Source organism: Esox lucius, chromosome 17 (assembly GCF_011004845.1).
Source record: "Esox lucius isolate fEsoLuc1 chromosome 17, fEsoLuc1.pri, whole genome shotgun sequence".
Classification (NCBI taxonomy): Eukaryota; Metazoa; Chordata; class Actinopteri; order Esociformes; family Esocidae; genus Esox; species Esox lucius.
The window spans coordinates 12,971,800-12,984,389 of NC_047585.1; the positions used below are offsets into that span (position 1 = coordinate 12,971,800).

Here is a 12,590-nt window from a genome sequence, read left to right on the forward strand (position 1 = left end):
GTTTTTGCAAACTTAAGCCGACTTGGATGTTTTTCTTTGTAAGAAAAGGCTTCTGTCTTGCCACCCTACCCAATAGTCCATTCATATGAAGAACACCGTAAATTGTTGTCACATGAAGCACACAGTCAGTACTTGCCAGAAATTCTTGCAGTACTTAATGTTGCTGTAGGCCTCTGGGAAGCCTCCCTGACCAGTTTTCTTGATGTTGATTAATTCCACAACCTATGTTATGCAGTAAAAAAAATTGTGTTAAGAAATACACAAACGACAGCTCTGGAAAAAATTAAGAGACCACTCCAAATTGAACGCTTCTGTTCCTCACTCAAAACTTTCCTTTTCAACATTTTTGGAAAGGAAAGAAAAAGGTGCAGTGGTCTCTTAATTGTATCCGGAGCTGTATGTAAGTGTATCACTACCATACATTAAGAGGCAGGCAGAAGGATACAGACTGACAATCCAACTGAAATGTGGTACAGCAACATAATGGGTTACAATAGCATGTCTGTAGTTCACTGAAACAATTTCAGCAGCTTGTCATAAATATACCTTGAAGCAAAAAGTGTTACAACACGTGCATTTACCACTTTATGCAATATTTCGTATGATCTCCAATAATCAAATATGTTTGTATTCAACGTGTGCAACACACAAAATGTGTGTTTGTATTCAGTGTGTTACTGTCAAACCTCAAATGGATAAAAACAAGAAAAGGAACCAGGTAAGCCTAGTTCTGCTGGCCTGCCAAAGTTTAGCCTAAACTGGATTTGATTCATGGTTTGCTATTTGTTTCAACAGAATATTCAATATATATAAACGTTAACATTCTGACTCAAACTGGGTTTCCCAGGCAGTTACCCTTCTGTCTCCAGCTCTTCACTTTGAGATATTGACCAGCTGATATACCAGCTAAAGTTCTAAAGACAATTTTAGATTGTGTCAGCAAAATTTCTGCCCCTATTTTAAAATGAAAAAAAGGAGAGAAATCGACTTTGATGTCCCCATTTAGATGGCAACGTAAATGTGTTAATTTGTGGGGAGGTGGAGTATGTGAGCTGGCCTACTTTTCTGTGAACATTCAGTTTCGTCACTGATTTTGGTATGTTGAATTTGGCCATCCCAACTGCATTTCCATCTAATAGTACTGTGGCATATTGTAATGAATCAAGGGGACAGAGGAGGATCCAAGTGCAGAGCACAGTGTTTATTTCAGAAAAACAAGGGAGATAGCAAGAATCGTGGTCAGCTGGCAGAAGTACACATCGGGCGAGGCAGTAGCGAAGTAGTGGACAGGCAAGGGTCAGATACGGGCGGGGGACACAGAACCAGGCGATGGTACCAGAGGGGCCAAGGCGAAAATACGTAGTCGGTGAGGTGTATCCAAAGCAAGGGTTGTAGGCAGGTATCCAGGTCTCTGTAACAATAAAGAAGTTCACACTAAGCACTTGGGGGGGGATGTCTGGCTTAAGTATCGTGATAGGTGGGAAACAACAAGCGACAGGTCCATCCATCCATTTTCTTCCGCTTATCCGGGGCGGGGTCACAGGGGCAGCAGTCTAAGCAGGGATGCCCAGACTTCCCTCTCCCTAGACACTTCCTCTAGCTCTTCTGGGGGGACACCGAGGCGTTCCCAGGCCAGCCGGGAGACATAGTCCCTCCAGCGTGTCCTAGGTCTTCCCCGGGGTTTCCTCCCGGTGGGACGGGCCCGGAACACCTTCCCAGGAAGGCGTTCAGCAGGCATCCGGAACAGATGCCCAAGCCACCTCAGCTGACCCTTCTCGATGTGGAGGAGCAGCAGCTCTACTCTGAGCTCCTCCTGGGTGACCGAGCTTCTCACCCTATCTCTAAGGGATCGCCCAGCCACCCTGCGGAGAAAGCTCATTTCGGCTGCCTGTATCCAGGATCTTGTCTTTTCGGTCATGACCCAAAGCTCATGACCATAGGTGAGAGTAGGAACGTAGATTGACTGGTAAATCGAGAGCTTCGCTATGCGGCTCAGCTCTTTCTTCACCATGACAGACCAATACATCGACCGCATTACTGCAGAAGCTGCACCGATCTGTCTATCAATCTTCCGTTCCATCCTTCCCTCACTCGTGAACAAGACCCCTAGATACTTAAACTCCTCCACTTGAGGCAAGAACTCTCCACCAACCTGAAGTGGGCAAGCCACCCTTTTCCGACTGAGGACCATGGCCTTGGATTTGGTGGTACTGATTTTCATCCCAACCGCTTCACACTCAGCTGCACACCGTCCCAGTGCATACTGAAGGTTCTGGTTTGAAGGGGCCAACCCGACTACATCATCCACAAAGAGCAGAGACGAAATCATGTGGTCCCCAAACCTGACACCCTCCGGCCCCTGGCTGCGCCTAGAAATTCTGTCCATAAAAATTACGAACAGAACTGGCAACAAAGGGTAGCCCTGCTGCCACGTGCACTGATGGACACCCTTGTGCTTGAACATGGTGTTCATTATGGACAAACCAGCCTGCCGCCTCTCACCATGGGCAACTCCAGAGTGGTGAAGAGTCCATCCTCTCTCAAGGAGTGTGGTTCCAGAGCCCAAGCTGTGCGTAGAGGTGATCCCGACTATCTGGTGACGGTGAATGCCAAGTCCTCTATAGAAAAGGCATGACACATCGCCTGGAAACAGGAAGTAGACCAGGCCTGCAGTGACATACCTTCCGTGAGGTGAGTGACCAGGCCAGTGCTGAGGGGTTGTCCATCCAGCGAATTAATCCTAAAGGGAGGTTGGACAGGGATTAATGTGACTCCCAATAGACGTACGAGCTGGACATCAATGAAACTGACTGCAGCCCCCGAGTCCATGAGAGCCGCTAGTTGTCTAGTCTGGATCCGGTTCCGGAGGGTAGCCGCAACGCTGATTTGACAGTTAGAAATGTTTAGGAGAACAGAAGCACCCACCCTGACCGCTGAGGAGGAAGCATGGTCCGGTGGTCTGGAGGGACAAACTGGGCATTGGCAAACGACATGGTCCCCTTCTCCGCAATACAGGCACAACCGCCCCCGAAACCATTGTTCCTTTTCGGTGGCTCAGAGGGGAGCACACCCCAGCTGCATGGGTTCCGGACCTCTGGGAGACGAGGTAACAGGTGGGACACCAGTGCGCGGCGGGTCCACGGAGGACCACACTAGTCGGCGGTCCGCCAACAAACAGTCAGTTGCGATAGACGCCTGTATGTATCGGTCGAGATCGGTGATGTCCCGTCTGCACGCTAGCTCCACCTGCAATTTCCATTTCAGCCCGTGGCAATATCCAGGGGAGTAAAGCAGGTTCGCTCCATCCACTTCCTGCTTCCAGAGTGCGGAACCCTAGTGCATACTCCGTTGCAGGGCGACGCCCTTGTTTGATGTCGTACAGCTCACCCCCGGTGGTACACCCGGAGGCCGAATGATCGAACACCTCCTTGAACAGCTCATGAAACCGGGATTCAGAGGCTAGCTCAGGACTGCGTGCATTCCACAGAACGGTGGCCCACTCAAGCACATTGCCAGTAAGTTGCGAAATTATAAAACCCACTCTGTTTTTATTGGATGCAAAGTCAGTGGTCAAGGTACAGGCTACACTGCATCAGGAACCCCTGGCATTTCCCTGGGGACCCGTCGTACTTGGTGGGCATTGTGACGGCAGGGGAAGACCGAGGGGAGGCTGTAGCAAACCTGGGGTTTATCTGGGGTAGCAGGTTGCATAGCTCATTGATCCTGTCCTCCTGCTGAGACAGGCACTGGTGCAGCTCTGAATCCATGGATCAGTGAGAGATTCTGTAATGAATCAAGGGCATGGAGTGAGATCCAAGTGCAGAGAACAGTGTTTAATTCGGAGACACAAAGGAAGTAACAGGAATTGTGGTCTTTAGGCAGGGTCGAGCACAACAGGCAGAAGTACAGGTCGGGTGAGGCAGTAGCGAAGTAGTGGATGAGCAAGGGTCAGATACAGGCGAGGGGAGCAGAACCAGGCGACGGTACCAGATGTAGTCAGTGAGCCAAAGCCAGAGTTGTAGGCAGGTATCCAGGTCACTGTAACAATAGGGAAGTTCAAACTAAGCAGACAATCAAACAATCTCTCACAAAGGTCTGGTGGGGACGTCTGGCTTAAGTACCGAGGCATACTGAGACAACAAGCGACTGGAGTTCTGGGTAAAATCAATATTCAAGGGAATGAGACCTGCCCCTGTTGGCGTGGTCAGGTGCATGTGAGCGTGTGTTATGCAGGGGAGAGTATGGGGATCTTACACATATGTGTCCTTGTCAACATTTTGTACTTGCATCCTAAACATTCCCCTAATATTGAGTTTGTGCAGCCTTATGATATGTCGTTGTGTTCTATTGCCATAGAAAACCCGACTTCAGCTCAAACCCTGCAACCTGCAACAACCCAACCCCGGAATACAAACTTCCCTACTTCGACTGTTGCACCCGGTTAGTACAGTGTTAACTTTGGATAAAGGATTCACTGTCTTCTTCTAATATGATTATCTTTAATTACTTTCGTAGTCTATAAATATTTGGCTAAATAATGATATCATTGTCTCCTGTAGCGGATAGCTCTGTGTTGTTCTCCTGTGGAGGTCAACAGTGTCCAGCAGGTCAGGATTGTTCATCTGCCAACACCTGCTATGACCCTTGTCAGAGCTACACATCTCTAAATGACTCCTGGCGCTCCACCAATAATACCGACCAATCCAACCTACACTGTGACCAGAATCTGCAGTGGCAGGGCTGGTACCGGATGTTCCTAGAGGGCACAAGCGTGCGAATGCCAGATTACTGTGTACCGATGCAACGATGTGGAACGCATGCTCCAATGTGGATAGATGGAACTCATCCCTCTATCCAGGATAAGGTGGTCCAGAGGGGAGTCTGTGGTAGTTGGACTTCAGGATGTTGTACTTTTAGGTCAAATCCCATCCACATCAAAGCCTGTCCTGGAAACTACTATGTTTACAAATTTGTCTCTTCCAACGTCTGCTCTCTTGCTTACTGTGCAGGTAACTCATTCCCTTGTTATTCTATTTAAGCTGCTACAATACTTTGACAGATATATTCGTTAGCAGGTCTGCTTACGCTTGTCTGAAATATGACTCTAATCAGATACCAAGAGACGTGTAGGTACAGACACACTCTAACTCTGATCTGTCAAGAAGAGAAGGTTTGTAAGGCAGGCACGTATAGGTAGTTTCTGAAAATCATTCGTTATGGTCCTTGGTTTGGTATTTTAAATGCAGTCACCCCAAATGTATTTCCCTCTAATAGTGTCTAGTGTCATGTGTTCTTGTCCAAATGTTGTACTTGAAGATATCCTAACCATAGCCATCATTTTGAGTCTGTGCAGCCTTTTGATATTTCTTTGTGTTTGTGTTCCATTTCCATAGAAAACACAACTTCAGCTCAAAGAGTGCAACCTGCTACTACCCAACCAATGCAACCTGCAACTACCCAACCCCGAAATACAAACTTCCCTACTTCGACTGTTGCACCCGGTTAGTACAGTGTTAACTTTGGATAAAGGATTCACTGTCTTCTTCTAATATGATTATCTTTGTTATCATTATATGATACATTTAGCCAAATGGAAATATCAAGGAGTTTAACCAGAGTTAAATCATGACTTTTGTGGTTTATTACCAATTTGTGGTTTATTACTTTCGTTGTCTTTAAATATTTGGCTAAATAATGATATCATTGTCTCCTGTAGCGGATAGCTCTGTGTTGTTCTCCTGTGGAGGTCAACAGTGTCCAGCAGGTCAGGATTGTTCATCTGCCAACACCTGCTATGACCCTTGTCAGAACTACACATCTCTAAATGACTCCTGGCGCTCCACCAATAATACCGACCAATCCAACATACACTGTGACCAGAATCTGCAGTGGCAGGGCTGGTACCGGATGTTCCTAGAGGGCACAAGCGTGCGAATGCCAGATTACTGTGTACCGATGCAACGATGTGGAACGCATGCTCCAATGTGGATAGATGGAACTCATCCCTCTATCCTGGATAAGGTGGTCCAGAGGGGAGTCTGTGGTAGTTGGACTTCAGGATGTTGTACTTTTAGGTCAAATCCCATCCACATCAAAGCCTGTCCTGGAAACTACTATGTTTACAAATTTGTCTCTTCCAACGTCTGCTCTCTTGCTTACTGTGCAGGTAACTCATTCCCTTGTTATTCTATTTAAGCTGCTACAATACTTTGACAGATATATTCGTTAGCAGGTCTGCTTACGCTTGTCTGAAATATGACTCTAATCAGATACCAAGAGACGTGTAGGTACAGACACACTCTAACTCTGATCTGTCAAGAAGAGAAGGTTTGTAAGGCAGGCACGTATAGGTAGTTTCTGAAAATCATTCGTTATGGTCCTTGGTTTGGTATTTTAAATGCAGTCACCCCAAATGTATTTCCCTCTAATAGTGTCTAGTGTCATGTGTTCTTGTCAAAATGTTGTACTTGAAGATATCCTAACCATAGCCATCATTTTGAGTCTGTGCAGCCTTTTGATATTTCTTTGTGTTTGTGTTCCATTTCCATAGAAAACACAACTTCAGCTCAAAGAGTGCAACCTGCTACTACCCAACCAATGCAACCTGCAACTACCCAACCCCGAAATACAAACTTCCCTACTTCGACTGTTGCACCCGGTTAGTAAAGTGTTAACTTTGGATAAAGGATTCACTGTCTTCTTCTAATATGATTATCTTTGTTATCATTATATGATACATTTAGCCAAATGGAAATATCAAGGAGTTTAACCAGAGTTAAATCATGACTTTTGTGGTTTATTACCAATTTGTGGTTTATTACTTTCGTTGTCTTTAAATATTTGGCTAAATTATGATATCATTGTCTCCTGTAGCGGATAGCTCTGTGTTGTTCTCCTGTGGAGGTCAACAGTGTCCAGCAGGTCAGGATTGTTCATCTGCCAACACCTGCTATGACCCTTGTCAGAACTACACATCTCTAAATGACTCCTGGCGCTCCACCAATAATACCGACCAATCCAACGTACACTGTGACCAGTATCTGCAGTGGCAGGGCTGGTACCGGATGTTCCTAGAGGGCACAAGCGTGCGAATGCCAGATTACTGTGTACCGATGCAAAGATGTGGAACACATGCTCCAATGTGGATAGATGGAACTCATCCCTCTATCCTGGATAAGGTGGTCCAGAGGGGAGTCTGTGGTAGTTGGACTTCAGGATGTTGTACTTTTAGGTCAAATCCCATCCACATCAAAGCCTGTCCTGGAAACTACTATGTTTACAAATTTGTCTCTTCCATCGGCTGCTCTCTTGCTTACTGTGCAGGTAATTCATTCCCTTGTTATTCTATTTAAGCTGCTACAATACTTTGACAGATATATTCGTTAGCAGGTCTGCTTACGCTTGTCTGAAATATGACTCTAATCAGATACCAAGAGACGTGTAGGTACAGACATACTCTAACTCTGATCTGTCAAGAAGAGAAGGTTTGTAAGGCAGGCACGTATAGGTAGTTTCTGAAAATCATTCGTTATGGTCCTTGGTTTGGTATTTTAAATGCAGTCACCCCAAATGTATTTCCCTCTAATAGTGTCTAGTGTCATGTGTTCTTGTCAAAATGTTGTACTTGAAGATATCCTAACCATAGCCATCATTTTGAGTCTGTGCAGCCTTTTGATATTTCTTTGTGTTTGTGTTCCATTTCCATAGAAAACACAACTTCAGCTCAAAGAGTGCAACCTGCTACTACCCAACCAATGCAACCTGCAACTACCCAACCCCGAAATACAAACTTCCCTACTTCGACTGTTGCACCCGGTTAGTACAGTGTTAACTTTGGATAAAGGATTCACTGTCTTCTTCTAATATGATTATCTTTGTTATCATTATATGATACATTTAGCCAAATGGAAATATCAAGGAGTTTAACCAGAGTTAAATCATGACTTTTGTGGTTTATTACCAATTTGTGGTTTATTACTTTCGTTGTCTTTAAATATTTGGCTAAATTATGATATCATTGTCTCCTGTAGCGGATAGCTCTGTGTTGTTCTCCTGTGGAGGTCAACAGTGTCCAGCAGGTCAGGATTGTTCATCTGCCAACACCTGCTATGACCCTTGTCAGAACTACACATCTCTAAATGACTCCTGGCGCTCCACCAATAATACCGACCAATCCAACGTACACTGTGACCAGTATCTGCAGTGGCAGGGCTGGTACCGGATGTTCCTAGAGGGCACAAGCGTGCGAATGCCAGATTACTGTGTACCGATGCAAAGATGTGGAACACATGCTCCAATGTGGATAGATGGAACTCATCCCTCTATCCTGGATAAGGTGGTCCAGAGGGGAGTCTGTGGTAGTTGGACTTCAGGATGTTGTACTTTTAGGTCAAATCCCATCCACATCAAAGCCTGTCCTGGAAACTACTATGTTTACAAATTTGTCTCTTCCATCGGCTGCTCTCTTGCTTACTGTGCAGGTAATTCATTCCCTTGTTATTCTATTTAAGCTGCTACAATACTTTGACAGATATATTCGTTAGCAGGTCTGCTTACGCTTGTCTGAAATATGACTCTAATCAGATACCAAGAGACGTGTAGGTACAGACATACTCTAACTCTGATCTGTCAAGAAGAGAAGGTTTGTAAGGCAGGCACGTATAGGTAGTTTCTGAAAATCATTCGTTATGGTCCTTGGTTTGGTATTTTAAATGCAGTCACCCCAAATGTATTTCCCTCTAATAGTGTCTTGTGTCATGTGTTCTTGTCAAAATGTTGTACTTGAAGATATCCTAACCATAGCCATCATTTTGAGTCTGTGCAGCCTTTTGATATTTCTTTGTGTTTGTGTTCCATTTCCATAGAAAACACAACTTCAGCTCAAAGAGTGCAACCTGCTACTACCCAACCAATGCAACCTGCAACTACCCAACCCCGAAATACAAACTTCCCTACTTCGACTGTTGCACCCGGTTAGTACAGTGTTAACTTTGGATAAAGGATTCACTGTCTTCTTCAAATGTATTATCTGTGTTAACAGGCCTGCATACGCTTGTCTGAAATATTAATCTAATCAGATACCAAGAGACGTGTAGGTACAGACATACTCTAACTATCACAACGATGAATGAGTGGGGACCCAAATGCGGACACAGAGGCAGAGGAGGGCGGTCCAAAGTATTTATTGAACAACCAGGCAGTGGGCAGGCTCGTGGTGGGGGACAGGCAGTGTTCGTTATCGGACGATCAGATGGAGCCCAATCATGTAGAGATGTAGCCCAATCATATTGAAGTAGAAGGCAATGGTTTAGAAACCCATTCGAAAGACGCTATACAAAACCCATAAATTTAAATGCAAATTCAGTTTTTGGCCAGCTATGTAAACTCTGACTGATCCCGCAAAGGGTGTTCAACTAGTTATAGGCAATTCCTATTTGTTTTCTAATGCCTCTTAATATGAAAGAAATCAAAACTGATTTTGAGTAATCTAAAAGTTATGTTACTGATTACAAATGTGGGCAAGTAAATTGTAACTGTAACGGATTACATTTAAAAAGTAACCTACCCAACCCTGCTTATGGGTAGAAACGTTTAGGTAAAAAACGTTTACTGCTAACACAAGAGGATTACTGATCTTTTGTTGCCCCTGACCCAAGTGGGCAATTTCTTTTCAAAAACAATAAAATGTCTCAGTTTCAATATTTGATATTTTCTCTTTGTACCATTTTCTATTGAATGTAGGGTTCTAAATTATTTGCATTAATTGCATTTTATTAGCCTTTTTTATTTGAAATATTTGCCGGACCGCATAAGCGTAGCTATCCCTTGCTAAATAGTGTTGTGGTAAGAGAAGTGGACTTGTGAACTATAGGTCCTCATATCTCCTCACCAGCGAAGTGTGTATCATGAATGATTCCGTATAGACAAAAACTTTGCTGGCTAAAACTGTTAGTATCTACATTATAGTAAGCCTGAAATAAAACAGTTTACAGTAATACTGTGACTGTTTCTGGTGGATTTTCGAAGTGTGCATGCGTTTTGGGTCAGGATAGACAAACACATTTGCTGGCTTAACTTACAGTAATGTTATAGTAAGCCTTAACCGAAACTGTATACGGTTATATTGTGACTGTTTCTGGCATGGAAAATGTCATCTTCAGTCTCGCTAGCAATTGCTCAATTCTTATTATTATTCCTAGGAAGTTAGTAGATACTATTAAGCCTATTACTGGCTAATAAGCTGTTAAAACGGCCAGTGGCAAAAGCAATACAGTTCATTGATGCTATGGTGGAGGAAACATTAATAAGAAATTTTTAACGTCAGTTTAACACAATCCTCAATGGAGTCTAGCGACTGATAAAATATGTAATGCTCTGGCATAGTGGTTAAAGACAGTGCCTCTCGTGTGAAAGATCTATGTTCAAATCTATTGAGAGCAATGACACTTATTAATTATTTCTGGTAGATTCCACAATTCTCTTCTTTTCCTTTGATGAAAACTTAGTTATCATCTCCTTTATTGATAGTTATTGTATAAATGTCATTCACGAATGAAAGAAAAAAGTATGTTGTTTTGCCATGAAAGAAAAAAATACATTCTTATGCCACAAAATTAAATAGCTTTGGCAGACTTGCTAGTAATTGCTCAATTGTTATGACTATTCCAGTAAGTTAGTAGAGACCAGTAAAGCTTATTACTGAAAAATACACTGTTAAAATGGCCAGTGGCAAACAACATACATAGATGCTATTTCTGGTCTAAGTAAACTTAGTAAGAAACGTTAGTCAGTTTAACTGTATCAATGTCATTCACGAATGGCCAATTAACTATTAATACGGCCGGTGGCAAAAGATGATTTGTTCAGGATAGAAACAAGAGGCTATACTGACACCCAACAAACAAATATACAGCTCTGTGGGGTGATTTTTTTATATATATATATATATATATATATATATATATATATATAAAAATACTGAGGTAAAAACAGTAGTAGAACAGACCATTATAACTGCAATGCTGACCTGTGGCACAAAGATTTACAAGCTATATTTAACAATAGAATAACAGTTAAGCACTGTGACAGAATGAAAAAAGCTAATGTTAAAAACAGTAAGTAGAATATTTGGTACCAGGTAATGTGCAATATCAAGTATCAGAGGTATGAAATAGTATTTCCAAGCTATTATTAATAGAATAACAGTTAAGCACACTGATGAAATGAAAGTAGAATTTTGGTACTAGTTAATGTGCAATATCAAGTAACAGGTATGAAATAGGATTTACAAACTATAATAGAATCGTTAAGCACTGACAGAATGAAATAAGACAATACTCACGTTAAAATACAAAAAAAATGCTATTTCCACAGTGAACAGGGTGGATTTGGTGAGTGTAGTCTGGCACTTCTGGCTTCTTGATGTTACTGACTGCAGGAAAAAGAAAGTGTTCCAGTTCAGTGATGCTGGGGTGTCAGTAGTCAGCCTAGGTTCAAGGGGTCGGCTGTGGGTCCCTCTCAGCTGTGCGGCGCCTTTTTCCGCCTTCACGGTCAGATGCTCCTTTCAGGTAACGCACCTACAGGGGTTCCCAGAATAAAAGAATAAAGTAGTCAGTCCTGGTCCCTCAAATACTAAACTATGACATTTATATCTAGGTCTACTACATGTACAGGTGGCCCCAGTGGGAATTAAACCAACAACCACAGGTGTTGTTTGCAAGTTGTACCTCATTGCCCAGTGCGAGCAAACATCTTCAACATTGTCCCAACTTGCTTCACCTGCTCTTGAAGTGAGCGGCTGTCATCCGAAGCAACAAAATCAAAGTCATATGGTAATTCTGAACCTACATTACTCACAAAAAAGTATAATTTAAGAAAGAGTGCACGTTCTCACCTGCTCGTGCATTGCTTTCCCTCAGGGCTTGGTTCTCCTCCCTCATAGCTTGGTTTTCATTCTGGAGTCTCTGGAAATCTACATAAAAAAATTAAATAAATTAAAAAAACAACAACAACTAAAGGCACTATTTTCAATACTGTTAAAACACTGGACATTAAGACATAGGCCTAGAATATACCTTCATAACTGAAAACTTAATGCTGTACACGAGATGCCAGGGGCGTCCAAGGGCCAATAAGAAAGCGATGACTTTCTCCTATTGATAATCATTGACGTAAAAATACGTTTGAAGTAATTGCATACATTTAATGAATTGGACTTAAATGTAAGTCCAATTCATTGGCGCAACGTATGTACAAATGTTTAGCGCAACGTATTACATACCTCCAGCGTTTTCACCCATATGCTGCCAGGGTAAATTTGCTGCTTGGGGTGTAAAGCTTAGTACTTAACAAGCTGGGGGAACAAACATAACAGCTTCAATTTCACTGCAGAGATTGCATATTCAGTAATGAAACAATAATTGAACTGTGCAAAGCTAATGGAATGTACAACACACCTCGACACCTTTCATCCAGAAAGTCAAGTGCCCTAATGAAACACAGATTATGGATAAAAGGATTCCTCATCTTAAATAGAAGCAATAGTTTCCAAGACAAAAAACGTCACAAATAACATCACTTACTTGTACTCA

The 12,590-nt window shown here is 42.9% G+C and overlaps 1 protein-coding gene across 1 annotated transcript in view; it reads left to right on the forward strand.

The window, feature by feature from the left end:
* The window catches only part of LOC105025409, a 228,899-nt gene that overhangs the window by 28,261 nt on the left and 188,048 nt on the right, over positions 1-12,590 (forward strand). The window contains 9 exon segments of the mRNA XM_034287261.1: positions 4,357-4,440; positions 4,560-5,009; positions 5,394-5,501; positions 5,717-6,166; positions 6,551-6,658; positions 6,874-7,323; positions 7,708-7,815; positions 8,031-8,480; positions 8,865-8,972. Coding sequence (XP_034143152.1) covers positions 4,357-4,440; positions 4,560-5,009; positions 5,394-5,501; positions 5,717-6,166; positions 6,551-6,658; positions 6,874-7,323; positions 7,708-7,815; positions 8,031-8,480; positions 8,865-8,972 — 2,316 coding nt within the window.